This window comes from Echinococcus granulosus (genome assembly GCF_000524195.1).
Source record: "Echinococcus granulosus chromosome Unknown EG_S00075, whole genome shotgun sequence".
In the NCBI taxonomy this organism is placed as follows: Eukaryota; Metazoa; Platyhelminthes; class Cestoda; order Cyclophyllidea; family Taeniidae; genus Echinococcus; species Echinococcus granulosus.
In genome coordinates, this window is record NW_020170455.1 from 222,296 (window position 1) to 250,131 (window position 27,836).

The following is a 27,836-nucleotide window of genomic DNA, read 5'->3' on the forward strand; positions in this document are numbered from 1 at the left end:
CAGTTATTAAGTACAGGCTGTTAGCGTAAGCTAACCAAAAAAGCGGAAAATTTCTGAGAGTAATCTGTATTCTTGGGTCAATGAATCTGATCTGGATGGCTTAAGTTGTACCTTTTAGGTTCTGCACCACTTGTTCGTCATGGTGTGCGCAATATACAAGTTGCAGACATGCATCAACATGATCGCCAACGTTTCGTGTTTTGGCCACAATTTTTACCCCCTTTATTTTAGCAAAATTGTCCCATTTCTTTTTACTTTGAAGTGGCGCGCAATCCACCTCTCCACGCATATGCACATGTTTGCAGTCACGCGACCTTCGTGTGGAGACCGAGGCATATGCCGTCGGTGCGTCTGTGCAACTTCTTTGGTCTCTCTCACAATAGCCCCCACATTGTGCCAATAGTCCGACAAACGAAATTCTCGCTTTTCACGTGTAAATATAAATGAATTTGTTTCATTTTTGAACTATCAGAAATGCCGCATTTGACTGTTTTAATTCACGCAATTTCTTTGAAAGGTTAGTTTTAATAGCAATTCTTTTATTTCCCTAGAGAAGAAAACCAGTGAAATGGCACTCTAACCCACAATATTGCTTGAAATGTGTCCGTAGAGGTTTTGTTCAGCAGGCTCGTTCTCCATCCACATAGAAGCGGAAAGTTTATTCAGGCACAGACGGTTAATCTACAAAGCAGGTGCAGTGACCCTTATGCCTCCAGTAGTGCCACCGATTCGCCTCAATTCAAGACTACTTTTGGAGTTGTTATGGCAAGGAAAAAACAGACGATCACGATGGTTGACGCGCCTTGCTTGTCTGTGACAGATAAAAATCGGTAAGGACACCCCAGCAACTGTTTGTGGTTTGACCCCGATGAAATGTTGAGGTTGACGAGCAAGTCAGCAATTTTTGTGAAATCGCCATGATACCAAAAGGTGTGCTAGTATTAAGTGGGTTTTGGTTACCGACATTAAGTGTTTGGTGCAGGCAGCCGCAGCATAGGCTTGCTTTCTGCCTTCGAGGCAACGCCGTGAACTGATTGGTGGGTTGAAGTAAAAAATTATTCCAGACCTCCAAGCAAATATTCATGCTGCAGACTTTCAATACCCGGAAATCGCCTTTGCGAATTACGAGTGGGAGGCAAAAGTACTGGCGTTTGATGTGAGCATTTGTGCCTTTAGGTGGCCATTATACTTGCTAACCGATTTTGTGATTATGTGGTACTCGCTCCAAAAAGGGCAGTTTAAGAGGTGTAAATTGAAAGATTTAGAACACTAAAGGATTGAGATAACGTAATCACGGGGGGTTTTTTAGTCATTTACGCCTGAGTAGTGTGGGCTGTATGAGAAAGAGCAGAATCGTGTTGGAGCAAGTAAGGCAGTGCCTGAGTGTTATAACCATCCTTGCGATCCAGCCCTCAAATCCATGAGGGTGTCCTGATGCCAACAATGAATTGCTTGAAAGAATCCTTACTCAAGGCATTATCAAATAAATAAAAAATACTAGTTATCTCCCAGTGGTTTGAGTTAGGAGTCTTAACATCTTAACTGGAAATGAATTCACGATCTCCTCCTCCTGGCTCGCAACGAATTGCAATTCACGGTAGTTAACACAATGACTGATGTGAGCTGGTAAGCAGGCAGAGAGGAATGAGCTCGAAGTTCGTTACAAGAGAGGTTGTGTGCTAGGAGGACATTTGCTTTAGTTGTGCTTCCTTTTGCATGAACGAGCCTAAACTAAACCCATTCATGGTTGAGCCCCATCCACCATATCGCCTACCACGTTACACGTGCACCCTGACCTGGAAAGTTGGAGTTTTGAGTCAATCAGAAATCGTCACAAGGTTTGACAAAACGTTGATTGATTCGTGCACCCAGCTTTCAAGGCGGTTCACGTTGAAGCTACCCGATGTGACCTAGTAATTGTTAACACGGATAAAACCATTGCAGTACGCTGCATTTGTCTGACGGCTACCCAGAATTCTCCTTTGTATGAATCTAAAACGGATAGTTGGGCGCACTGGTGATGCACAGATAAAGGACTCAACAGAGGACAGCAGGATAGTCTTCAAATAAAACTCGGATTATATTCTGTTGAAAAGCGGGAAAACACGGTTAGAAATACACTAAAAAAAGAAGAGTAGCTAGTTTGTCGAGGAGTAACGTGGCTGGTAACGCAGCACTGGGGAGTTCGCTTTGAATCCACACGTTTGCCGCCTAGCATTTTGGTACGATCCACTGTGTAATGTCAGTTCCACGAATGCCAAAATTGGAAGGGTAGCTGCGATACACACCAGTGTATGCGCTATCGATTGGTGGAGGTGGGGAATTTTCACATGTTGCCACATCATTTTCCACCTCCTGACGAATTTTCTTGTCAATGGCCTGAAAAAAAAGGAATGATATGAGCATTTGTTCATCCCGGCGGAAAAGTGTTGAGAGGAGTAAATCACCTTGATCTCATCATCGGTAGCCAGACCACTAGAGGTCATAAAGCGACCGAAGAGGATAATTGGGTCGCGTTCACGTCGAACAGTTTGGATTTCGTCGCGGGTACGGTAGCTGGTACCAGGATCAGACATACTGTGACCGAAATAACGATAGGTTTCCATTTCAACGATTATTGGTCCCTTTCCAGAACGACACCAGTCTGTCGCGTAGCGCATCGCCTCACGGACGGTCAACACATCCATACCATCGGCCTTTAATCGGAAAAGGGATTGAGTCGATGAGTGTAGTCAAAAAGTAAGTGGGAAAGACCATCTACATTTAAAACCATACAGTCCCATTTGAAATGTCAGAAGTATGCCAAGATATCGCGCCAAATAACTTTGAAGTAAAACTTTAAGAACAGACATACCCAGATACCGGGAATAACATCTCCGCGAGTGTAATAAGCAGTGTTGGAAGAGGATCTGCTAATTGAAGTACCCATACCGTACTTATTATTTTCGCAGATGAAAATGCATGGCAGGTTCCACAATTTTGCCATGTTGAAAGTCTCAAAAACCTGACCCTGATTTGAGGCGCCGTCACCATACATTGTCACGCAGACGTTATTTGTACCATTGCGTTTCTTGTGCAAGGCGATGCCAGCGCCAAGAGGAACCTGTGGATTTTCTTAAAAGTTAACTGCGAAGATCGATTGAAAAGAGCGGAGTACAATGAAGAACCAACCTGTGCACCGACAATACCATTACCGCCGTAGAATTCGTGACAATACATGTGCATGCTACCACCCTTCCCAGCAACGTTGCCGTTGCTCTTACCCATGAGTTCGCCAATAACGCTAGCAACGGATTCGCCCCGCGTAATGAGAAAACCATGACAACGGTATGCCGTTATAATGGCGTCGCCGGGACTGAGAGCAGCCTCGACACCAACTGCGACGGCTTCCTAGAGCAAGATTTAATGCGGCATTATGAACCGAAGCATATGACAGAGGTCAAATTGATAATGTCACTTACCTGACCAGAGTACAGATGACAGAAGCCACGGACCTTCTTTTCCTTGTACAGAGTACTAAGAGTAGTCTCCATACGTCGAATACGTTGCATAGTTTCATAAAAGTGGAGAGCTTCCTCTCTGGTACAAGTGGCGGTTGAAGGGGGACCATCGTCGAGTTTGTACAATTTAAATGGATGTAAATGCGCAGTGGCCGAGGCAGTAGCAAGGTTACGCGCGACCACAATATTTTCTGGAATCTGTGAGAAATAATAAGATGAGAGAAATTTCAACATACGGCAGCACGAAATAGACGAACAGCGTTCAACATGGGCCAAAAACTAGTGCGCAGCAGAATGTAGGCAAAACGTGTGTTGGTTCAATAAAACAAAATATGCTGGGACGCATGAAAACTGCTCCCCAGCCTTTTTTGAGGTTTCCATAAGCACAATCCCTTTTAAAAAATATAGGCTTATCTACACGTTGCATAGCTTGCCACGCAGCATACTTTTCTGCTTTCTAACATTCGAAGTGGTGCTTGTTTTACTTAGATTAATTCATACGCTGTCGGATTTATTATACAGCTCTTATTCCATATAGGTATTTGTAATTCGTATGCACATTAATGTGCTACTTGTAAAGGTGTAAGTGATCAACGCACTCTGAACCATTGAAGCTGTTCTTACGTGGGCAAAGCTTCCGTTACCGCAACTCCTCATAGTGATTCAAGAACCTTGCTAGTTTGTTAAAAAGTAAATAATTTTTGTAGCTGGCTTTCTTTGGATTGGTTGGTGCAGTTAAATCCCTAATTTGCCAAGCCAAAATAATTGTACGTTGCCTCTCCAATCGATCTCTGATCTCAAAAGTTTGGGGAGGGAGGTGTGGTTTGTAGATGGCAATATAGTGTAAGAGACTTAAGTTGGAAAGTACTCCAAGCTTGTTATAAACGGAGGCAATCAGTTTTTTGAGAAGAAAACGGCGTCAATGATTCCCGCGGTTAGTAGCACTTATTTTAAGGTGGAGCAAAAATATCCTATATATGTCATATCTGTAAGTATACAAACGATAAGTTCTGCCTTACATTAAACGGAAACGTCCCCATGGTTTTTGCAAACTTTCTTGCTTCAATCCCTATTTGTATACTCTTTAAATATACTTAGGTTAGCTGATGAAACCTGTGCTTGCCTCAGTAGAGGGCACACGGTTGATTCGCCATCTGCGCAGGCACTTTGTGCTTTTAGTTTTCTTTCCATCAGGAAGACCTATTTGTGCATGAAGGGACACGGGATTTATGGGACGAAACAGGTCTGTAGACGCAGAATGGGCTGTATTTGTCATGACATATTTTCCGCCTGGAAGATGACAGGCGTAAGTTCTTCCTTGCAATGTTTAACATTTACCCCATTCCTTTTGCTAGTTACAGTACGTATTTCGGGGACACTACTTCCGCATTTGGTAAGATAATATCGGTTGGCACTTTCATTTCTCAACCTATAGGGATTTTGAACGGTGAAAAATCACTAGATGCACGACCCTAGCCCTATGCGCAAGAGGTCACCGTCCAACGCATAAACCCCAATCCTGTGGTCGGACACCCTTAGTGAAAGCCCTCACCAATCCATTCAGAGCACGGCTCGTTCTTTCCACCTGTCTATGGTCTTGGGGGTACCCAGATGTCGTGCATATCTGAGAAATCCCGAATTCATCACCTTGATCGTTATGCACCGTTTCGAGAATTCCTTGTTGGCGAATTCAACTATTAATGAAAGCAGAGACAATTGTTTCGGCGTTTGGCGTCTTGATTCGTCCTGCCTTAACCGATTTCGTGAAGTGGTCTATCAATAGCAAGGATACAACGTTTTCCCCCTTCTGTGGTTAGGAGAAGACTCTCAATGTCATTGCTACTTTCTCCCCTAAAGTGATGCTGCAAGAAGGTCATGTACTTCTTACGTGATCGAAAGCCACCAATGTCTTTTTGCATCTAGTATCTGCTTTTCCCCTGTATGGTCCATTTGCTCCTGTGGCTCTTGGAGAACTGTTTGTACCAATGAGCCTGAAACCACTCTGCGCTTGGGCGCTCCGATCCCATTTTGTTATAATAAAACCTCACCTTCTAGGGGTGGTTTCGACCACTTCTGCCACATCCATCTGACCACCTTGTTTGACAAGCTCATCTCTTTTGCTGCTGACTTGTAAGAGAATATGAACGACCTCTCGTACTTGGATTATTTCTTCACGGGTATTTAGCGGGTTCGTTAAAAAGATGGTATTCTCGGAAATGTCACGAGTTCCTGCGAGGTCTGATTTGCGAGATGAGACACCTGCGTTGCTACGCTCATTCCCTTTTCTGTACTCTGCTGGATTTTGAAACCGTAACAAGGCAGTTTCTCGTACCAGTGTGCCACTGAACGGTCTACCTCTCCCATCGTTTTCAACCGGATTGGCGCTTGATGATCCGTTCCAACTATGGGCTTCCTCGCTATTAGGTAGTGTCTGAAATGTCTAACCATCGTGACGTTAGCGAACAGCACACCTTGTGTTGTGCTTTTCCTCTCATTTTTCTGTTGAGCTTGATGCTTGTGTAGGTGACGACATGTGCCCACATTCTCTATCCTTTTGTGAGAGCACGCCACTCACGATTGCATCACTGGCATCAGTGTTTCACAATTCAACAATGCTAGAATCGTTGCAAAATACGCCATTCGTCTCAGTTCTTTCCGCGCTTTTTTGTCCGCTTTTCGTCAGTTTTCGCAGTGGGCTTGTGATCTTAGTCAAACCCTCGACAAGACGCCTGCAGTAATCTATCAAGCCCCGGAAACTGTGAAGTTCCGTCTGATTGTTTGGTGTTGGTCGGGTCCTGGCTTTCTTTGTGCGGCAGAAGGCGGCGTTTCTTCGAGTTCAGGGTTACATAGGCAGCCTAACACTAGCCTCGGGTCGGCGTTATGCTATCGAATATCCCTACTGAAGGCAAGAATGTCACTCTGGTGCATTATACGCTGTTTCAGGAATTGACCAGCCAGCGCGGTTAGCATGAGGTGTCAGAAAGGCGTCAGGGTCCGAAAGGCCTTGTCCGGAATTCATAAATCTCGTTTAGTAATATGTAAACTGTCTTCTCTGTCCATTTCTACCACATCCTATGCAGGGAATCTAGCGAGCTGTTTACGTGGGGTAGGGAGAGTTTCCTTCTTGGCTACTGTGTTCAGCTTCATGTAGTAGACGCACAGCTGTAGACTTCCAACCTTCTTATTCACAGCCTCGTCTTTGATAATCTTTTCGACAAGTCGGTCTAGCACTTCCAACATATGAGGTTGTACGCGTCTGGATGGCTGCCAAGTTGGTCTAGCCTTGCCTTGCCTAATATTTGGCTATGAGAATGAATTCGTGTACTTAACCAGTGACTCCCAAAGTTCCTTCGTCCCATTGTCGATGAAATGGGTAAGCTGTGTGCAGAGGTCGTCAAGATTGTTCATTGGTACTACTTCGGCTTCAAATAGGACATTGCAGACTTCATCTACACTTTCAGTCATGAAAGGGCTGTCATGGCTTTAGTGCTTCGGTGGACAGAGAAAGTGCCTTCTGCAAAATGCAGGACCTCGATAATCCCATTCCAAAACATTCCCGAAAATAAGAAATTTTATTAACCAAATTCCCTAGCCTATGCTGACATGTAACGACGTTGGCTCTCTCCTTTTGCTCGTCATAAACTGCTAGATGGTAAAGCAAACCTAACCTAGTAAAGAGGTGGGAAGAACCTAGGATTTACAAATGACCTGGCTGCTTTGGAGTCAAAGAGGTTGCATGAATGAGGATTGCGAGAATGAATGGGGGCCATTTGGGAATGGACGGGATAGGGAGAGGGAATGATATGCGGGGCAATGGACTACTGGATACCATTACAACTTTCAAACGCTCCATCAACGTCGCATGATATCAACAGCATTAGTTACGCCCGATTGAAACAAGGCGCCGGTTCTCCTTAAGTTTGGCATGAGTGGTCTGCATATTTGTCAAAAGGGTGAGTTATACAAGAGGCAGTTACCTCGCACGCGGATCCGACAGTAGCTGCCTTACCGCCTTGTACAAAGACTGGCACAACAACAGCATGGAACACACTCAGGAAAGGAGGGCAGAAAATTAGACATTGTATTGTATGTACAGACGAAAGTACACATCGAGGGGGAAAGGGTGGCAGTTCATAGGAACTTCTGTCCCCCATGGGCGAATTTGGAGCCCAACTGTTTGGATCGTTCAATGATAGCTCGACGTTTGAGTGGGTCCACTCGCGAGACGAGAAGATCACGTTCCCTGTCGAAGGGCTGCCGTGTTGGACCTGCCGTTACGCTCTCCTTCTTCCCCTTTTCCCTCTCTTTCTTTCCATTCTTCCTTTTTTGCTGATTCATTAAAAATAAAAGGGAATAAGGCTATGAAGCAAGAAAATTTTACAAAAGTGTGCCAATTCAGTTCATGTCAAACACAGCCTCATCTACCTACGAATGTTCCAGATGACAACGTGAAAAATGCGACCAGTTTCGGATAGCTGAAACGGTCGGGTATTTATTTAACCCTAGTTTCAATGAATTATTGAGGCATACAACTGAATCGCCTTTCAGTTACAAATATGAACCATAAAGTGCGCCAATTTTGTCAAAAAAGACAGAAAATAACCCTTCGCTTTACAATTCATCATACGACTACTAAGATTATCTACCCAAACCTCTCTGAAAATAAGATTTCCTTAACACACAAAGCAGTTGAAATTATGTCTGAGACGTTTTAAATACTAGTAGGAGTTTGTTTCGATTTGATGGAGGCAAAAAATTCACAACGTAGCTAGCTATGAGAAACAAACAATAAAGCTGCGCTTTTCTTATGGGACTACTTAATGGAGTCATGGAGTAAAGGCAAGGGTTGCGCTCCTCCTAAGGCTACAATCGAATTTCCTAGAATCCTAGCAGAAGTTGTTGTGGGGACGCCTTCCGATAGGGAACACAAATGCAATTGACATTCTATTCAGAGAGACAAATGCAAAGTGAGGATGCGCATTGTAAATGCGTCAGACGATCAGATAGGCAGTTCGTCAGACATAATGCAAATGCAGAAGCGTCGGAGAGACTTCAACACGATCTTGCCGAGAACTGCATTAAGTCCTCGAGGCAGAACACGAGTGAAAAACATCGATAAGTGGGCAAAACCGCGGGAAACAACTGCCGATTTGACGCAAGAAATCGCGACAAATGTCCCACCAATGATGCACGAAGACGGTGGGGGAGAACCGTTCCTGATTGTAATGAAGTAGCATCCTCATGAGAGGATAAACAGCCCTTCAGAATTAGATGATAGTGTTCGATTTAAGTGATGAGCAACTTCCTAAAAACCCATTTACAATTCGTCACCTCCCTTCCTTAGCAAATGAGCAAATCTTTATATTCCTTCTTCTGGAAAATGCCTAACACCTACAAATGGTTTAAAATAACTTTAAAGGGAAAAAGGACATTTATATGGCTGTATTTACCTGTGCAAACGTTATAACGAATGCAGAAAGTTGCTCGTCTGAATGAACTCAAATGAAGCTGGCAGAAGAGGCATGCTTTCTAACAAAGCTAACAAGTTCTGGACAAAAAAACGAATTTTGGTTCTGATGATGAAGACTCTTCTTTCTTGATTGGAAGAGAGAATTAAGTGGTGCTATGGATTCAACTAACTCAAGATCGACATGGCAGGTGTAGCTTCCACCAGTGTTTAACAGAGGTGGTGAAACGAATTGCTTACACGCATATCAACGGACAAAGTCGTAACGAATGGGTCCCATCCACATGGATCAACAAATGGCAAACGTATCAATGACTATCCCCAAACACTTCTAAGACACGTAACACTTCATGCTTGGGTGTGTGATGAGTTGCAAACGCAAAATTTTCATCTACCTAAGACTCAACAATTACAGCTGCGATTTATTTACTTGACGTGCCACGATGCAACCCGAAAGTGTGTCTTCAGAAGCAGCCCAGACTAGTCAATCAGTCAGAAAATAGCTACGTTTCTCTCCCTGCAAGACAGCTCGATGCGAGACCTTACGCTACAGAAATGGTTCATGAGAAGACATTTTGTGACAATTTCGCTGGGATGGGAGAGAGATGGGGTGATAATACCCCATCCTAATCCTTTGTATCGTCCTAGTGATTATTAGCCTTTTCGGCATTTGGATGATCGCCTGAGAAATAGAATAGACAGACCATTGCGAAATAAAAGATGCTCTCCCGGCCTTTGAAGACAAAACGTTTTACAGAATTAGAATTCTAAATAAGTTCAAGTCTTTTTACGGTTGACTATGGATAGCAAATGTGATTATTTTAATAAAGTACTCCAAGAAGATTTCAGGAGTTACACAATTTTGTCGTAGAACTCGCACAAACATTTGGTTGCTTCACATTTCGAATAATTTGGTAGCTAATGCAGACACAACAAACCACTAAAAGCATATTATAGCATAAGTAATTCCTGAATGAATAAAATTCTGAATTAGAAAGCCCATATTAGTATCGTTTCATCTTGGCTCCTTTGAGAAATGAAACGATTTGTTGTAAATTTCCCATTAAGGTCCTTAAATGTACAATTTTGTCGACGTAAGTAATAATCGAGCTCATGGTGCCGTAGCCTAAAAAGCTCCTTTCTAACAAGAAACTACCGGCTTAAAACTGAAGATCTGAGCTAAAAGCAGATGCTGCGAAAGGGAGTAAGTAAATGGGATAATTTTACCTTGGAAGCTATTTGAAACGTAACTAGGGGATGCACAAAACAGGTGGATGAATAGAGTGTAGCGTTAATAAGAGAATGGGTGAGTAAATAAGCTGCAAAAGAGAATGTAGTCATTGAGAATTTCCTTCGCCTTTGGCTCCGCAAATAGCTTAGCTGTTAAAATTAGTCTATCAACAGTTAGCACACGAAATGTAGACACGCGAAGGGGCCGATGTAACTCGCCTTTTTATGGTGCCGATGCTTATGTTTCCGGTGGCTTTTTCGACTTTTCTTCCCATCCTCGTCCTCTGAATCACTGTTACTGCTGCTGGTGGTGGTGGGATTAGTGGAGCTGCTACTCTCTCGTCTCTTCCTTTTTGCCTTCTCAGCCTCCCTGGCACGCTTCCTCTGATGTCTTTCAAGAAGACTCTCATCTCGGTGATGTTTCTTCTACAAGTGAAGTAGTAGGGTGCGGTTGGCTAGGATTGGTTCGTTGCTGTTACTTTTCTAATTCGAAGGCAATATGCGGATGGTGATAAGTAGAGACGAAAATAGATTTACGTTGTATTCGTTTGCAACAGCCATCATTTTGTCGTCCCTGGCGGATACAACGTCACGCAGCACCTTGGAGTGTGGATCTGATTTGGGAATCTGAAACAGTAAATAGGCTTCTTTCGTAAAGACAGCTATGCAGTACCGAGGAATAGATGAATCAGCGATATCGTGGCCCTCTCCATAAAGGAAATTTTGAAACTGCGAAACTATGAGCCTTGAAATTGTGCTGTAACTGCAAAAAATATCTTACTGACCAACTTTTAGTTACGATGTTGGTCCAGTTCTAGTATTGTGTCAATACTGACACTAATCATCATTAACTACAACCAAAACGAAAATGAAATCCCAACCTGGAATCTGCACACCTGACAACCTTTCAAGTGACAGATCAGGGTCTTAGCAATCTTGTCCAGGTCGGCGAACTCTACAATGTACCCCATAAGCAAAAAATTAAGATTCGTGATTTACTCTCCACTAAACTCTACCACAGATCCAATGCCACTTACCTAAAGACCTTGAAATAGTTCTTAGCTAGGAATCGCTCAGCCAAAAGGCAGGTCTCCAACTGTCACATCGCGAAAAGTCGAGTTCCATTGTTCAGATCACAACTCTTCAGCGAATTACTCAAATGAGGGAGGTTTCAACTAACCACTATGATATCCAGACACCAAATCAATCGATCGTGGTATCACTCACGTTGGCAGTAGCAGTGACGGCAGTAGAGTGCGATGACTGACCGTCAGACACCGTGAACCACGAAGTGTCGACTACAGAAGCAGAAGGAGCGTTCTGTCGAAATTTCCGCGGCTTCAGCGCCGCCCTAGGATCCGCTGAGACTGGTAGGTAGTCCGTCATCCAGGTCTCGTGTTCCAAACCGTCACAGGAAGGTGGATTGACACGTGACGGTGCCTGAAACAGAAAAGGAATGCAGAAAGAGGAAGGAGGGTAAGATTCCTCTAGCTGACTAGAAACACCTACAGCACCTCCCGACCCCCCAGAGATGTGACGCAGCTCCTCAACAATCTCGTTGCCAGGTAGGAGGGGTCCGATGGCACCTAAATCGATAGGCGCTGTCTCATCTTCTGCCGCCGCTGCGGCCATCCGTGCACGCACGAGATGCTCTGGCAGTGCTGGACCGATGCCTCCGCTAGGTGCCATGGCGTCTGGTGCTAGCTGAGGTCCAATGCGTCTCACCTCTCCTGTTTCACTTTCCTCATCACCTTTCTCTGCAGCGTTGTAAGGATCACTACCTATAGTTTCTTTATTCTAGAGGAGAAAGTAGAATCGGGTTCGTAAAGGATTGAAGGATTCTCCAGCAATTAGCGCTTCATGACTGCACGATGAAAGTTAATTTTGAAAGATACCGATTAAAAATCAGAAGGGGCGTTTAAAATGACGCGGGGATTGAGTGTCATAGAGGTCTCGACCCTAACCCTTTTATGTCATCGCCATTTGACCTACACTTTACAGCCTCTGAAACTCTGCGCATTTCACCTATCCAGCCCATCTCCTAGCCTTTCTTGAAGTCTATAGTAAAGACACTAGTAACCTCGCGGACAACGCAGCAACGAAGCAAAGAACATTTCTGAATCTAATTTATTTATAATGATTATTGAGAATGCTGCATCACTACTACAAATACTTATTCTAAGTATCAGTTACCGTGTTTCTATTAGCCCTCTTAGAATCAAAGCTTTACTTATCAAAATTCTGTTTTAGATGCGATCTCTGCCATGAAACCCCAGCATAACGGGGCAGACAAGTGATGAACGAAGGCACATTCAATGAGCTTATCAATGGTTTGAAAAGTCCAGTTCTGCCTGGACATCCGGGGATAAAGTGAACGAAATAGAAGCATACATAAATCACCGGAAATGTCTGGCATGATCATCACTCCGATAATACTGAATTAGTTGAAATAACGGATAAGATATATGGAAGCTGGCCAGCAGAACAGATAGGTCTTAGGAGAATAAATGAATAGGCCCTGAAGGGGGAATTGCGTCAAAGCTCTTCACCCCTCGTTGCTGCCATCAAATCACAAGAATTTAATTCTATTGGCTACCTTCAATTAAAACGACAAAACCAACTCAACCAATCAAATGCCCATTTATAGCGCTTGATCAAAAAGTATAAAATTGAGGTTTGGCTCCTGCCACAATGTAACAACAAATTAACAATTATCTGAAAGTATAAAAGCAAATAATTACACAAGGACTCCTGCTTAACATTGCATCAAAATTGACTCAGGACTTGCAGTAACAACAGAAAAATTTAAGCACTTTTTCGAGTAAAGAACGTCGCCGATACAGTTTTCAAAAAGAAAAGTGTTTCGCTACCCTTTTTACATAAAAAAATTAGACATAGATTGCTGATGAATACATTACTGAGAATAGGGCAAGTATTGAAACTCTTCGAACACGCAGTTAAGATGAGAATGCCTTTTAGTTACGAGACAGCAGACACAAACCTCCAATGAATATCCAACTGGGAGACAGTTTACAAAACCTCTTACCCTTTTGGCACAAGATTAAAGAGTGAACTTCTTCTCCGCATAAGAAACATAGAAACTACACGATAGCATCAAACTGACATACACAAGCAAAAAGCAGAACTCGCTACTTCGGCCATTAATACAAATAATTGTGCAGTATGCATATATTTGCCTTTCTAGATAAAAATAGGAAGTAACCAATAGTAATTAAAGTAACCAGAGGAGGTTAGTAGGAATGAGTACATGAACAGCCAAAGCAATAAAGAAAATTGGGGGAAAGCCACTGTGCCTTTCAGCCTGTCAAGTGGTGTGAGAGAGGCAAACATTCACGAATCCTTGCCGTCATGACGAAGAGGTACGCTGAGGAGTCGGGAGGCGCGTCGACGAAGACGCAGATAGACAAAAAGGATGAGGAGAAGGCCAATGGCGTAGTTCACACCAATGGTCAATTCGGTCGGCAGGTGGCATCGTCGAACTGCATAGCCGTTCCTTGACGCATGCAGCTAAAAGATCAAAAAGTGATGATCAGCTCAAGACAGCCCATGGGAGCTGAAGCTGTGGACAACTATGAATGCATAGGTAATCAAAAAACTGGCATTAACTTGAAGTCCTCTGCAGAACAGGTGTGTGATGGTGCGTCTTAAACATCTCGTCTCCACAAGACTAGAATTTTCCCAACGAGCATAAAATGTTCAGGTTTATGGTTTTTTTGATAGAAAATTCAGGATTTGGGAGCATATATACGAGTGGCATTCAGATTAAATGGGAAACTCGACTTTAAAAGAAGAAATGCTACCGTGACAGAATACGGTAAGCGTGTCCTCCTCCTAACAAATCTTTCCGTGTCAAGGCTACTTCCAAGTATCAGTAGACCGCCGAAATAGATGTACAGTGAGCAAAAAAGTAAGTATAATTTCCTCTCCTTGGAATATGTACAAACCTTATAATCTTAAAACACCAACAATGACTTGAATGGCATTAGTAGGTGTTAGAACAGGGTAAGCAAAAACAACTCCATAAGTTGAAAGCAGTAACAGATATTATGCACGTGACAAGCCTATTGTCAGGTAGCAGCAAGGTCTGATGTGATTGCTAAACCACAAACATTAAGCTACTTGGAAAAATCCAGCTGGTTAGATTGATAGATTCCTCATAAAACCACGAAGTGGGTGTCTGAATAAAGATAATTTTGATTTTGCAAATGATTAAACCAAGCAGTCCTGGCTTTATACATGGTGTGAAACAAGTTCCTTTTGATGGCTGCAAACGATCAAGCCAATCAAGTGAGTGCGCAAAGAACAGTTAAAAAATTGTTTGTTATTACAGTGCCAGGAAGTTATACATCATTAAAATTGAAAGAATTGACGATAAAAATGTGAATCTACCACAATGAAGATGCGAAAAACGTTTAATGTTACCAATCAATTTGTAATAGCAGTGCTAAAGGGACACAAATCCTTATCCAGCTCTCCAAGGATAGCTTTTAGGAGGCAAAAACTGATAATCGTTCAGGCTTATATAACTAAACAACATAGTATTGTGAGCCTTTTTAGTCACCCACGATCCATTCCCTATGCCGCTGATACTAGTGTCCCGGCCTATCTGCACGTTTGTAATAAAGCTATCCAATCCTCAGTGCGTGGTTGACTAATTTTATAAAAGACACGCGAAAAAGCAGAAGGTACACATAAAGAGTATACAGAACACAATTTCATGAACTTCAAAAATTTAGCGCATTTCTTGATCAGTCAACTAAGGCCAAAAATCATTAGATAGGTGGTAACCTTTTTAGAAGAGGAAAAAGTGAACTACTCACGAGAATGAATCCAGGGGTTTTGGAAACACGGTAGGAGAAGGCGGGGAGCGTCCATTCCTCCGTCCGCCACGAGCCGTCTGTTCGCGTCCTAACGGTGTGGTTACGGTGACAGTAGTAGTGCGTGTGTCCCCCGAACACCAAGTTTGGCCGGATCGCGAAAAAGAGCTGTCAAGGGAGGTAGTGGTGACCAATTTAAGCATCAATGAACTGAGTCAGCGGCACCGAAAATGTCTCCCACGACACTGGTAATCTCTAGCTCTTGTGTATCATGGCCATATACATTTGTTGCGCCAACTTGGGGCTTAAATGCCTATCTTATCATTATTGGGAAAACAACATATTGGATATTCAATTCTCCGTGGAGTGTGGTTTACTGATCATTCTATTGCCATATGAAGCTTTCAAGCATCACTATGACGACCTCAGAGGTAGCTTGGACGCTAGACATAGTGTCACGCCTAAGGAACTTATCAGTAAACCGAATGCGCCAGCTGCTATCTGAAGTGCTGAAGACATAGAAAATCCAGATCTTCAACAGTTTGACCAATAATGGAGCGGGAATGTGATCGAATTCCTCTTTATCTACAAATTGCCATTTAAAAAAGCGGTCAGTAAGCTAAATATCGACGTCGGACCATTCCTAAGTTGCAGGAATCTGAAGCATTTAAATAGGTAGGTGAATGGCAGCAAAGTGTGTAGAATAAAAGGGGGGAATAAGGCCGAAATAGAATGCGAATAGCTCTTCTTCAACACGCGCTTAAATCAAGTTGATTTCACAGTAACTCCTATTAAAAGTGTCAAGTTCACTGGCTTTAAACACCACTTCCCACCAGAAATACTCAGTGTGCCTGAGCTAGCAACAGAATAGATAACGGCGATCGCAAATTAATTGCACCTAACTAAAAGTGCGGCGGCTGGCCCAGAAGCACAACTGAGAGCACCGAGAAAAACGTTCAAATCAAGGTGGCGGTTAGCGGCCCTAGTAGACTGATGCTTTATCAATACGCAGTATCACAAAGTCAAGTCCGTTTGTCAGGATGAAAGCATGCATCTATGAGGAAGACCACTAACCCTAGCATTTTGGCAAAATAACACTTTTATTTGACTCGATTAGGCCAAACACAACATAGCATCTTGTGTCTCCTCCTATATCATTGTTACTCTCCGAGGAAGGTAGCTTCGACAATTCTTACCTTCACTTCAATCCCTAACTGCATTAAAGGGCATCGTCTTTGTCAATCACAAAGAAAGGTAGCCATATCATGCTCGAATACCTTTCCTGAAAATGGGGAGTTCGAAGAAAACCAATCAAATAAGTAGTATTTGAAATTTAAAGCATTTCTAGCCTCCAAATTTCCGTAACTAATTGAATTCCACGTACACCTTCTAGACTAGACGGACGTCGATATCAAACAGGGAACGACCAACTGATTGAACAGCACATAGATCAAACCAAAAATTATGCATCAAATACAGCTACAATCACAAAAGGATGGGTGCATGCGGAGCACATGAGTTTAATCGTGCCGTGAGGAACAATTTCTTCAAAATGTAAAAATTTGAAAGATAATGTTTCTTCAGTGAAAAAGAACACACTACGAGATTGTTCATGGATGCCTGCACGCCTATGACGAGGTGAGTCAAGTGAATAGAGACCAGGCCACTGAGTTGATCATACCACTCAACTTATCGTAATAACTTTTAGCTCTCCTGCTAGTCAGGAGGGTGGACTGAACAATACGGAAGTTTGGTAAGTCAATGTATGCAAGAGACTTAACCACCCAAAATCGTCTGTTCACATCGAGAAAAGGTTTCTACAGAAAAGATGGGTAATTCATGAATCCACCTAGACCTAACTGATTACGATGGTAGACAAACCTGTTTGGTAGCCGAATCGGAGAGGCAGTCAAAATCGCTTTTGTAGGGCGTGTGACGCTCACCCTCGGGCAAGGAGTCACGCATTCCAGTCTCGCAAACTGCCTCATCTGGTCGGTAGAGGGGGAAGTGTTGGATGAGGATAGGGTGCGAGTAGTCGCCCGGGTGAATTACTGCAATGGGTGGACAATGAGGAGACAGGAATGGCAGCCAACGGAACTCATAGAAAACTACTCCTCAATAGCAAAGAAAATTATCGGTTTTCTCATACCCTTAAAAAGACCGCTTTTCAATGGCAATAGTAGTACTGTCAAAAAAGGAAACAACCCTACCTTCCATCTCTGAGAGGATAGTGTATTTGGGAAGAAAGTTGAAGAATCTAAAGTCATGTAACTATGATGACATCCCATTTTACTAATTATAACACGGCCCTCAATAAAGTTACAGCTAACCAAAAACAAAATTAGTTTCAATATCACCTTTGAAGAATAGATGTCGACTGGAGAAAGGGAGGGAAGTTCCGGACGTTTAAAAGTTCAAATATAAAAACAGAGACATACCATCGCTACCAGGCTCCGTAATGGCCTTGAAGTCGTCCTGGCAGGATTGCAGAGCGAGTTCACCGCGCAGGCACTGGAGGCGCTTGGTAAGCAATTGCAGCTCCTCCTCGGCACGCCGGCAGAAGCGGCAACCGTCGCCGCCTAGAGCCATGCTGTTAATAAAGACGAAGAGGAGACCCCGGTACGCCCACAACCTCACCCCACCCCCAACGTCCCCCGAGTCACCGCTGTTGGGCCCAGCTCTGGTCCCGGGGCTGTGGTCACGAAAGGCCCGATGGAAGCGTGCGTAGGTGTAAGGATGCAGACTGGGTGAGTGAGACAGGAATGTGATTTTAATTGAGAGTAGTATAATGCGTCTCGTCCAGTCCATCGAGATCCGTGCAATACAATGTCACCAATTTTCTACTGTCTCAAATGTGGATTTGGTTCAGTTATTGTCTAACACTCCCTCTAGCATTTCTAAATAATCGCATCAAGTTCACACACCCTTTTGATACCTCATGAATCAACATCCACTGCAGTGACCTGTTGACTCATATCACCTATGTTACTAGCTTTCCAACCTATTCGTACGCTGATAATAAGGCCACTTCCGGGTATAGTAAAGCAAATTCAGTGGAAAATAGGGTGTTAAATTAGTGGCAGCGTTTTGGAATGTACTCTACGTCCTTCAATTTTTGAAACAAAAATGACTGCAAGTAACCACTCCAGCTTAAAGTTCAGTACTACGACAAGAAACGGGGCAGAACCTTAGCTAAATTAATTCAAAAAACCCATGTTTACAACTGGGACAAAAATGGGGAATTATGAGCAAGGTTTGATTAAGAAGTAATAACGGTAGTTGCGCTGGTAGAGGGATTCTGGAGTCTACCCGTAATAATGAAAAATCATTTTCCGATAGCCAGTGCAGGGTATTTACTACAATAGGCACAGAGAAGAACACTCAAAAGCAAGACAGGAATCGCGTAAGAGACTTATTTTTCCTTCCACTTTTGTTATTGCATGAGTCTTGTAGTGGCCGTGAAAACAAGAAGGGAGACTTGTTCATAATGCCTATGCTATTAGTGTTTATAATGAACCTACTCCATGGCTCAATTGCCTTATACCGTCTTCAGGGTTAGCTCAGACACAGCGCAAGAGTTAACGAAATAAATGAATGAAAAAGAAAAAAAACTGCTTTTACTCAGCCTGATGCACGCACATGAACCAATCGTTCGTTGGCTGTTGCTCAATCAAGGTAACCGATCGGGATGCCCAAGACAAGCAAGAGCAGCCGTAACCATAAACAGCGATTTGATTCATTCCTGATCATATTATATTTAGTAGTACTATGCAGATTAGCTATGAGTCAGGGACAGAAATAGCTATATTCAATCATACGCATATGTGTATAAATGAGTCGTTTTCCGGGTGTGTTCATCAAATAGACAGAGTATCCTCCTTGCTGACAGGTTTGGTTGCTCTCCGTCATGGTCGGGTTTCATGAAAGAGTGAAATATAGTACCGCCAAACTATCTTCCATTAATATATTCATAATATTTTGCAGAAAAGATGGTCAGGCCTGGGTTTTGATTTAGTCCATCTGTGTTGTCAAATATTCTGAACACAAGCAATGTCCCAATATCCTGATTTGTGCGTTTTTTTGTGAATTGAAATGGGCGCTCGGGAAAAAATCCACAAGTACTGGGCATTAATATATACTGCTATATTTATGCAGGAGTTAAATACTATCAAAATAATCCCGAGATAAGATCAAAATAACTGCTATGGAGAGCTACATAATGGAAATAGGTGTAAATTTATGAGCCCACACAGCCGCTACAAAATAAATCCTCCATGTGTCTCAAAATGCCTAAACAACATGTTATCATTATGTCCATGAATCCCAGCAAATAAAGACTGAAAAAATACATGGTCAGTGTTTATTCAATTGGCAATCAGGCGAGTGAGAATTACGAACGAATAAATTGGCACTACCCAAAACCACACGATCATCCCCTTCCTAAACGCTGGACTTGCCCATCGACAAACACGCATAGTGACTTTAGGAAATAAGGATATTCAAAAGGGGAAAGAGAAAACCAATGTGTGGATTTACACGGCGTAAATAACGAGTGGTCGTCAACCTACCGATGATGAAAGCCAATATCGTGATTGCCAGGAACAACTTTGAAGACAGTCGTAGAATCGACAGCAAAGATATTCTGCGCTATCTTCACATCGGCTTCGAAAGCCTCTTCAGGCTCGAAGAAGCCGTAATCCAGAAGGTCTCCAAGGTGAAGCACGACGTCAGGATGATAGAGACCCATCGCCGTTTTGAAGGCCCGCTTCAGCAGCCAGTGTCTAAACCCCGTTAAAGCAGGAAGGGAAAAGGCATTATCTCATGGGAAGACTACATAACCTCATTCTCAGATGGTAAATGCAAGCAGAAGTAAGACCAGAGTGATCCGGCGGTAATCACCTTCGAGTTTTGTCAATCCACTGATGACGACTTCCAATATGAGTGTCTGAGATGAGAAGGATCTTAACAGGTTTTGAGTTATCCCCAGGATAAATGAATTTATCGACAGTACTTTCTGATATCTGCGGCCAAGTGCATCGAAGGAGGCTCACATAAAAAAGCAGAAATTCGGTCCAAATTACAAGGAGGAAAAAGAGGACAAAAGCGACCCAAGTCGCACTCTTGAGGAGCATTATTCCTTTAGGGGAATGCTCTTCTACCCTGAAAACAGATAAATCCAAATGTACGGATTGACTTTTTCTTAGCACAATGACAGATGAGAAGATGCGCAGGGAGAAGAACTTTATTGCCAGAAAACCTAAAAGTACAGAATTAATTGGTCTTCGGGTGATATTTCTCATGCAATGTTGTCACATCCACAGCTCCAACGAAGGTCCATCCCTCTGGTCCCATGTAATAAACTAAATTTCGAGTTGGAATGATAAAACCTGTGCTACTTACGATTATTAATCCCACCAGACGCTGGATCCCGGTAGGTGGCGTGGTAAATGGCTTTGCGACCGAGGTCAATAGCTTCCTGGGTGGTCATGTCATATCTATGTTCTCCATCAAGGATAGCGTAGGCATGAGGACTTCCAGATCCCGAGGAGAAATAATCACCAGTCAATCGTGTTCCATCATTGTCAACATAATACAACCCAGGCCCTAACTTATCGTATCCAACGATAAGGGACCCAAGACTAAGCCCATAACCTTTGTAATTGTAGAGCATGTTAGAGAGGAGCTTTGAAGCAGCAGCGACTGAAATGCGTTCTTTGTTACGCAACTCAAACAGTCTTAAGGGGTGTGTTTGTTTTATGAAAATCGCGTACCTGCAATGTTTTGCAAGCACACGCTCCCAATACGAGCAATCAGCGGCACCTCCAGCCATGGTTCCCAAAAGATACTTATTAATCTTCAAAACCTTGTGCACGTGTGGGGATGCTAAAAACTAATTTCCTAAAAATATGTATACCGATGTAAGAGCCAGCTGACGCTCGTGAATCGACTGAAACGATAATTCCACCTTGATACTTAAATGCTAAGGTAGTTGTACCATGCGTGAATCGAATCCTCAAGTCTTGGGAAGCAATTCCTTCGTCGATCGGTTCCATGAACCCCTACAAATCGGGCGCCTAGACAGTTAAAAATACCTTAATAACGGGTTCCACTGGGATAGACAGTTCATCATTGTGCTCCAATGGTGCTGGAGCATGAATAGCCGGATCAGTATTAACGAACGACAAAGGTTCCTTGAATTTAACAAACTCCGCAAGTGCCATAGGGTAAGCAATAACTTTGTCTGTGGCGCTTGGTGAAATGACCAATAATAACACACCAACAAATTTTTCACATAAAGATTTATAACAGCTATCATAAGTAAATGAATTGTCAGTTATGGCCGCACATTCTTGCACTACATCACCATCTAAACCGCTTTGGAATGAAGCAATTTTGATTCGCATCTACATACGAGAACATGGGTTCGTAATTCGACCCGTCTGTCGGCGGTCTCTTACTTATTTCGAGGTGTTGCCTAACTCTTCTATGTAGTGACTTGATATTTTTATTTACTAAGTTTACTCAAATGCACACTTCTGTCGGTATATGGTGAAATTCCCGCTTTGCGTCTCGCCCTTTTCTATGTTAGTAATGTACGGCCTTTCACAGTATTTTGGCCTGCTACGACTTCAGAGGAAAACTTGGGGTAACAATCTGATCTCTCTAAAGCCACCATCACAATATAATATGTCGTTATGGGGGAAGATTTGCTAGTGACGTGTAAAGGGGTTGAAACATTGCAGACTTGATAATTGAGCACTACATTTGATTGTAGCATGTTAATTATTCTCTGACCATTCATTTAGGAGCCTTCACAGGTTCACTTACCCGTGGTAGGTGCCCAACTCCTGTGGTATTTTAGTTACGCATTCAGCCATAAAATCGGAATAGTTTCCCTTTTGATCCTGTATATTTGTTGTTGCCATCAATGCCGTGTATCCTGTATTGCACCCTTCCACCTCCGCCTTAAGACCCACAGATCGAGAAGAAAAAGACAGCTTATGCTTGCGTAGTGTAGGGGAGCTATTGCCAAACCTTATTAAAAGTTGGAGTTTGTCTCCACCATGTAGATCAGCAACGTCACCTCAGTCAAAATATTCTTTTCAGTCTGCCCAAATGTCACTTTTATCTTCTTGCATAAAACCCTAAAGTATGCCCTACTGTTTGACTGCAAAGTCACTGGACCACTTCAATTGCAAAATGCGACGAGCTTTCATTGTTGTTTAAACTGAATGTAATATTAGCAAAATTTTATAGACCATCCGCTTCAAAAACATAAAATGGAATTGTTTCATTTGTCAACAAAAAGCTATAGCAATTACACATGAGGAAATACTCCTTTTACCATCCTCTCAACCTCAATATACTGGGGAAAATTAATCAAAGGTTTCCTGACCTCCTTGAAAATATTTATTAATCTAGGTGTTGTAACTCCTATGTAGTTTTTGGCCCTCGGTTTTTGTGTCGGGACACTCAGGGTCTCCACCATCGTCCCTCCGCTGGACGGCCTGGCCTTTGGGACATGCCAATTGCCCCAAGCCCTACTGCACGTTGACACTGCATATCCTGCCCGAGTGTTATATTTTCTTCCGCATTTAGGAACGTCTCTGGACACTGCAATGCCATTGATAATCTGCAAGGTGCCATAAATTAGGAGAATATTTCAAGATTATGTTTACTTCTGAAAACGATTTAATTAAACAGTTCCGTCTTTCGTTTGGAAAGCATTGAAAGTATTGGGAAGGCTTTGCAAATTTTGATGTCATTAAGTGCAGGCACCTTTTCCGTTTTAACAGAAGGGCCAAAATTTGTTCATTGTTGGTTCCAAAACTCGAAATCCATTGATGTGGTTAGAAGTATCTAATTAGGGTAGAACACCTTCACCTAGGGAGTTAAAGGGTATAATATTTGTTTATAAAATGGGGCAAAACAGTAGGTTTCTTGTAATCAAAATTAAGGCCTGTCTATCTAAGTGAGTGCATTGCCGACAAACGGAAGGACTGGAAGGCTTTTGGCATGACCCACAGGCCATGACGCCCATGAGAGAAACACAGGCGGACCCTCAGGTGCCCGCGAAACCAAAACGAAGATTTAAACAGATATTCCTAGCATTACAGAGCTCCTCTCTCCTATGAGCATCGTCCCCTGGAGCTAGCCTTGGTCAATCTCCCGCGTCGGCATCACAAAGTAATTGTTGCTGTGAGAAAAATCCCCAGTCATCGCAATTTCATGCAGATGAGAAAATACTTGAACGTGGAGTCATTGACTTCTCTTGGCAATTCTACTGAATCTGGAGTTACTTCCCATTTCAAAACCGCATTAAGGAAGGGGGACTGTAAAGGCCCTCACGTATGTCCATCGTTACTCATGAGAATATTGGCCTAAAAGAATAGCCACTTAAAAAAGGAAAGTTTAACACCGTTCCCTAGGGATAGGGTTTTGCGTCTTTTCCTCCATCCCACTTTGTTCTCACTTCGGTCCTGCCCAGTCATATTTATGCAAGTTCTATCCATCTAGTAGAAAGGTAGTAGAGGTATCGTCTGTTCACTTATTTAACAACCCATTCAGGTACCGTAGATAATTTTCAAACGATCTTCTGTGGATGGTTCAAGGGTAATGTTGCCTCAGTGTTAAGGGCCTTCCTCTAGAATACGATAGTGGAATAGATGACATATGCGGACGTAAAATTCAAACCTTTTATTGGGGATTGCCGCAAATTCGCCTATCCGCCGCATGTGCTCTTCTTCCACCTCGTTGAGGTTTAGCTATCAACAAAATAAATCAGAATAGTTGGTCTTTGAGGCATGGTGTTCACTTTCCGCTGACAGCAACGTACCGTCCCGAATCTTGCTAGAATAAAAATCAGAGAAAACCTTGCACAGAATATGTATTGCCCATGCATAGAAGGGCTGGAGAGGGGACTACTGGTCTAAAGCGGAGACCGCGACACTCAGTCTTAGGCGATCTCGAAATCATAATGAAGAGCTGAGCATGTGTTAATAGTGTTATATGAACGTCAAAAACACTTATTGTGCTTCAAAGAAATTAATTTGAAAGCATCAGAATAATTACAAATGCTGGATTCGCCGGAAAAAAAATAATATTGGGGGATTTGGATGCAGCTAAAGAAATTTCGATCCTGAAGTTATTTTCAAATGTACAAATCCCTATGGAGGTAAAGTTGTAGACGGTTAAATCGGGAAACAGTGGAACATTGAATAGTTCCTCAGGCTGCGAATTTGAACTTCACGTGGCCTACACCTAAATGCGGCTTTCATGTCGATCTGCAGCAATCCATCCGGACCTTTTTCCAAAGTCCATCAACATTATCCGATTAAATTACTATTATAAACGGGACGGCCACTGGTTGCAAGGTGGGTCAACAGCTGGCATGGCCTAGATTGTCCTGGCACCCATGGAGGCTGACATTAAACAAGCGATGAAGACTGCGGCGGAGAGGACGCTAACCGGATGTGACGTGAAAGCGGAGTGACAACTGGCAAGCATTTTTAACTAATCTTTATTTTCCACATGATAATTGCAAAAATTGTTTTGCAAATCACTGGATTCGTTAATAATAAGATTAAGCATTAAAGAAACAGACATATAGTTTATATTAATTAAAAACATTAAAGCATGTTTAAGGATTGAAAGGTTTTATCCTCATCTCTCTTTTCCCTCAAATCTACTGATAAGTCGTAAGTGCTATAATCAGCTCAGGCTTATTGGATTGGCACGAAATAACGCCCCGTCATACATTGAATTTATTCGAGCAATTATCTTTACTGAAGCAGCACTAAGTATGCTCTAACAAAAACCATTTAGGCTGATTACACACTTTTTCTAAGAAAACTTGTTGAGAGGAAAGGGAAGAAAATACTAGTCAGACTAGATTTAACGTCTTTGGACCGGGTGTACCTATCGAAGCGTAGTACTCCTGTCGTAGAGCATCACCCAGCCGTCTACCTAGTACCTCCCGATTGGACTCATTTAGGCAACCGAGTCCTCTCTAAAGGCGTTGTACGTTGCTTGAGTAAACATCGAGATGATGGTTGGAAGCTCTCAAATCTGAAGTGCCCGATTGCCCTGCTCTTTCAGTGGTCAGTCTTTTGCGTCGGTCGAGCATTGACTCCCTATCAAGGCGAACCAACTTTAGATCCGAAAGTGAGAGATACAATTTGTAGATTCGCATGGGTTTACAGTTAGGTCCTGGGTTCTAAATTTTTTACGAGGTGCTGCTCAAAGTCAGCCAATGCCCTTAAATGAGTGAACTTAATGTGCCAAATCCTACTTAAGTAATCTTTCAATAAGAGCATCATCATCAAGTTATCTTCATCCGGCTACATTCATAATTCATTCCTCTTTGGAACTTTGTTCCCGTTTCGATGCTGCCGAGTCATCAGTCCGAGTCTACTTCAAACTTATTGGAAGGATAATCCCTTTGGAAGTACTTAAATCTGGCACCGCCTCGTCTCTTAATATATGCAAATGGAGCCTTCCATTGCAGGCGCCGTAAATGTTGCACTTCACGGTTTATTTCCCCACCTCCTCCCCCTGTGACATTTTTAAATTTTTGCATCCTGTCAAAGAAGTCGGAGTTTTGTTACATCCGGCCCTGTAAAGATTGTCGTTGCCATAGCTGTGGCAACTCACCCTGGGTCATCCCGGAAGGCGTAGGGGGGTCACTGGTGGGGACGGGAATCTGTAATTAGCACACAGAAGGGGCGAGGGGCTTTGGACATGAAAAGGTGACAGGGGCAGCAAGTTGATAGTGAAGAGCACAGAGATTAAAGGACCGGCGCAGCTTAACTATGCATTTCCATATATTTTCGGCTACATAAAACAACTTGAGAAGGAAAACAATGGGCAGAACAAGAAACTGCTCCAGCTCAAAATTATGCCTCACAGTTGTTAACAGTGTGATATTCGTAAAGGAAATGTAAGGACTATTGGTTAATTATTCTTTTCGATTTTGAATAAATGGCTTTTAATTGCTTCATTGACTCACCATTTTGATTTCACGGATGCTTAACTCTCAGCCCTTGAACTTCTGATGGGCAGCATGGTCTCTGGGCCATGCCAGTAGCCTCTCAGCACTTCCGTACGTCGGTAATGTACTATCCGTCCTTGTATTATGACTTCTTTCGTCTTCAGGGAAGAAGCAGGGTGCTACGGTGGCGGTGGTGATCCTAAAGGACAACTATCCTGAGTTCTAAGACTGAAAACTCAACCTTGACGTGACGGAAAAAGGGCGTATGCTTTGGATGTGAGAATGTCTAACGACCCCTGATAGAAGTCTTAAAAATGACGCCTCCTGCGGCAACTGACCCGATTCCGTGTTTTGAAGGAAAGTCATTAACACTTGAAGCGACACTAGCCATGAACCGTCTGGCTACGGTGCCCATATGAGGAGGTCGACCAAGCAGACGCGCACTACCTCCTCCACCTCACCACTAGCAGAATAGATATGGCTGAGTAGCAAAGGAGCGGGAACAAAGAGGCAGGGAGGTATAAACGCGGAATCTTATTCCCATCGAATTATGTTAAACTCCGTCCTTTGTTAGATAGCATTGCTTTTCGGCCAGTGTTCTTAATAATAGCGATGGACATACGAGATAGTCTGCGCAGTTCCCCTTCCCCAGTATAGTTCCAAAACAGGACAAAACATTAGATCCAGTAGAATTGCTAAGAGAGATCAGTGCTCTTGTGGTTAAATATCATCACGGTTGCACCCAAAATGCATTATTGTTGCGGTAGGATGGTGGGCGTTTTGCTTACAGCACCGACTCCATTGTGATGGCCGACACGGGCGGTTGACCACTTCGAGGCCTGGAAAAAAGTTCAAAAGGAGTAGAAAGCTGTGAAATGCTTTGGTTTTGTATTTAACTCTTTGATTTGGTTTCGCGGGCGCTTGAGGCTCCGCTAAGCGCCATGACCTCCTGACTATGCCCGTAGCCCCCTTCCCAGCCCTTCTGTACCTCGGCAGTACTTATTCTTCCCTTGCATCGTGTCGCCTTTTGTCCTCTGGATGGACACTAGGGTCACTAACAAGTGAACTGCCTCATTTTACCGGTTGTGTGGGAAAAGGTGAAATCTGCTAGTGTACGTTTCACCTATTCCCATCACTAACAATTACCCTTCGGAACAAAAGCGAACAAAATTAAGACCTAAGGCAAATACCAAAAGAAACTCGTCCCTACTTTTTTAGGCCTAATTTTTATGAAGCTCGAACCGCTTATCATCATTTCGTACCGTGCAAAAAACGTTTCTCCTTCATGATTGATCGGGTTTTTTAAAAAAAAAACGAATATTCCTTTTTTCGGAAATCATTACAATTGATTAAAGGTTAATTAATTAAACTGAGCGCATCAGCTGACTTGTCGATGTGCTGTGGTGTCAATTCTGACAGGTTTAGATGTAGTTGCTCTCGAAGCGATCGTGAAGCAGCACCCAGGCCACGAAATCGTCACCACCTCCAGCACCCATCAATCAGGTAGCTCTTTGAGGAAGCTAATTGCAAGTCTAAAAATATCCCATTCTTTCACCAAAGTAGATAAAAATAGACACCCCCAAACTTCAGACTAGACGAAGTGAAGAAAGGTACGACTCCATAGTCACTTTTGATTCGAAAAAGCTCTCACTCACATTAAGTTAGTTCACCCTCACACACCCGACTCCCTCCAACCATCCACAAACAGTCCCTACAACGGCACTTTGGAACATCGACGCCGAACTTAGAGTAGTCAGTGCCTCCCAGGCCTCTTCTAAGATCAAGTTCACCACCCCAGGGCAAGTTAGAAG

The 27,836-nt window shown here is 43.0% G+C and overlaps 4 protein-coding genes across 4 annotated transcripts; all 4 read right to left on the minus strand. All coding sequences in view use genetic code 11, as the record gives it.

Moving 5' to 3' along the window:
- Positions 1-2,211: 2,211 nt before the first annotated feature.
- Positions 2,212-3,769, minus strand: EGR_07355 (Pyruvate dehydrogenase E1 component subunit alpha type I; the record flags this gene model as incomplete). Its single annotated transcript, XM_024496604.1, has 6 exons — positions 2,212-2,379; positions 2,448-2,696; positions 2,855-3,103; positions 3,172-3,390; positions 3,462-3,698; positions 3,737-3,769. 6 exons carry the CDS (start codon positions 3,767-3,769, stop codon positions 2,212-2,214), a joined length of 1,155 nt encoding a protein of 384 aa, XP_024348983.1.
- Positions 3,770-7,631: 3,862 nt separating this feature from the next.
- EGR_07356 (hypothetical protein) lies at positions 7,632-13,359 on the minus strand (the record flags this gene model as incomplete). Its single annotated transcript, XM_024496605.1, has 6 exons — positions 7,632-7,829; positions 10,381-10,623; positions 10,735-10,824; positions 11,425-11,637; positions 11,707-11,994; positions 13,351-13,359. The coding sequence occupies 6 exons, from the start codon at positions 13,357-13,359 to the stop codon at positions 7,632-7,634; spliced, it is 1,041 nt and encodes a 346-aa protein (XP_024348984.1).
- A 189-nt stretch (positions 13,360-13,548) lies between these two features.
- EGR_07357 (Metallophosphoesterase) lies at positions 13,549-20,167 on the minus strand (the record flags this gene model as incomplete). The annotated part of the gene is made up of 6 exons (XM_024496606.1): positions 13,549-13,725; positions 15,039-15,203; positions 16,917-17,086; positions 17,474-17,778; positions 19,604-19,816; positions 19,935-20,167. The coding sequence occupies 6 exons, from the start codon at positions 20,165-20,167 to the stop codon at positions 13,549-13,551; spliced, it is 1,263 nt and encodes a 420-aa protein (XP_024348985.1).
- A 139-nt stretch (positions 20,168-20,306) lies between these two features.
- Positions 20,307-21,256, minus strand: EGR_07358 (Proteasome subunit beta type-5; the record flags this gene model as incomplete). The annotated part of the gene is made up of 4 exons (XM_024496607.1): positions 20,307-20,395; positions 20,436-20,918; positions 20,950-21,094; positions 21,128-21,256. The coding sequence occupies 4 exons, from the start codon at positions 21,254-21,256 to the stop codon at positions 20,307-20,309; spliced, it is 846 nt and encodes a 281-aa protein (XP_024348986.1).
- Between the last annotated feature and the right edge of the window lie 6,580 nt (positions 21,257-27,836).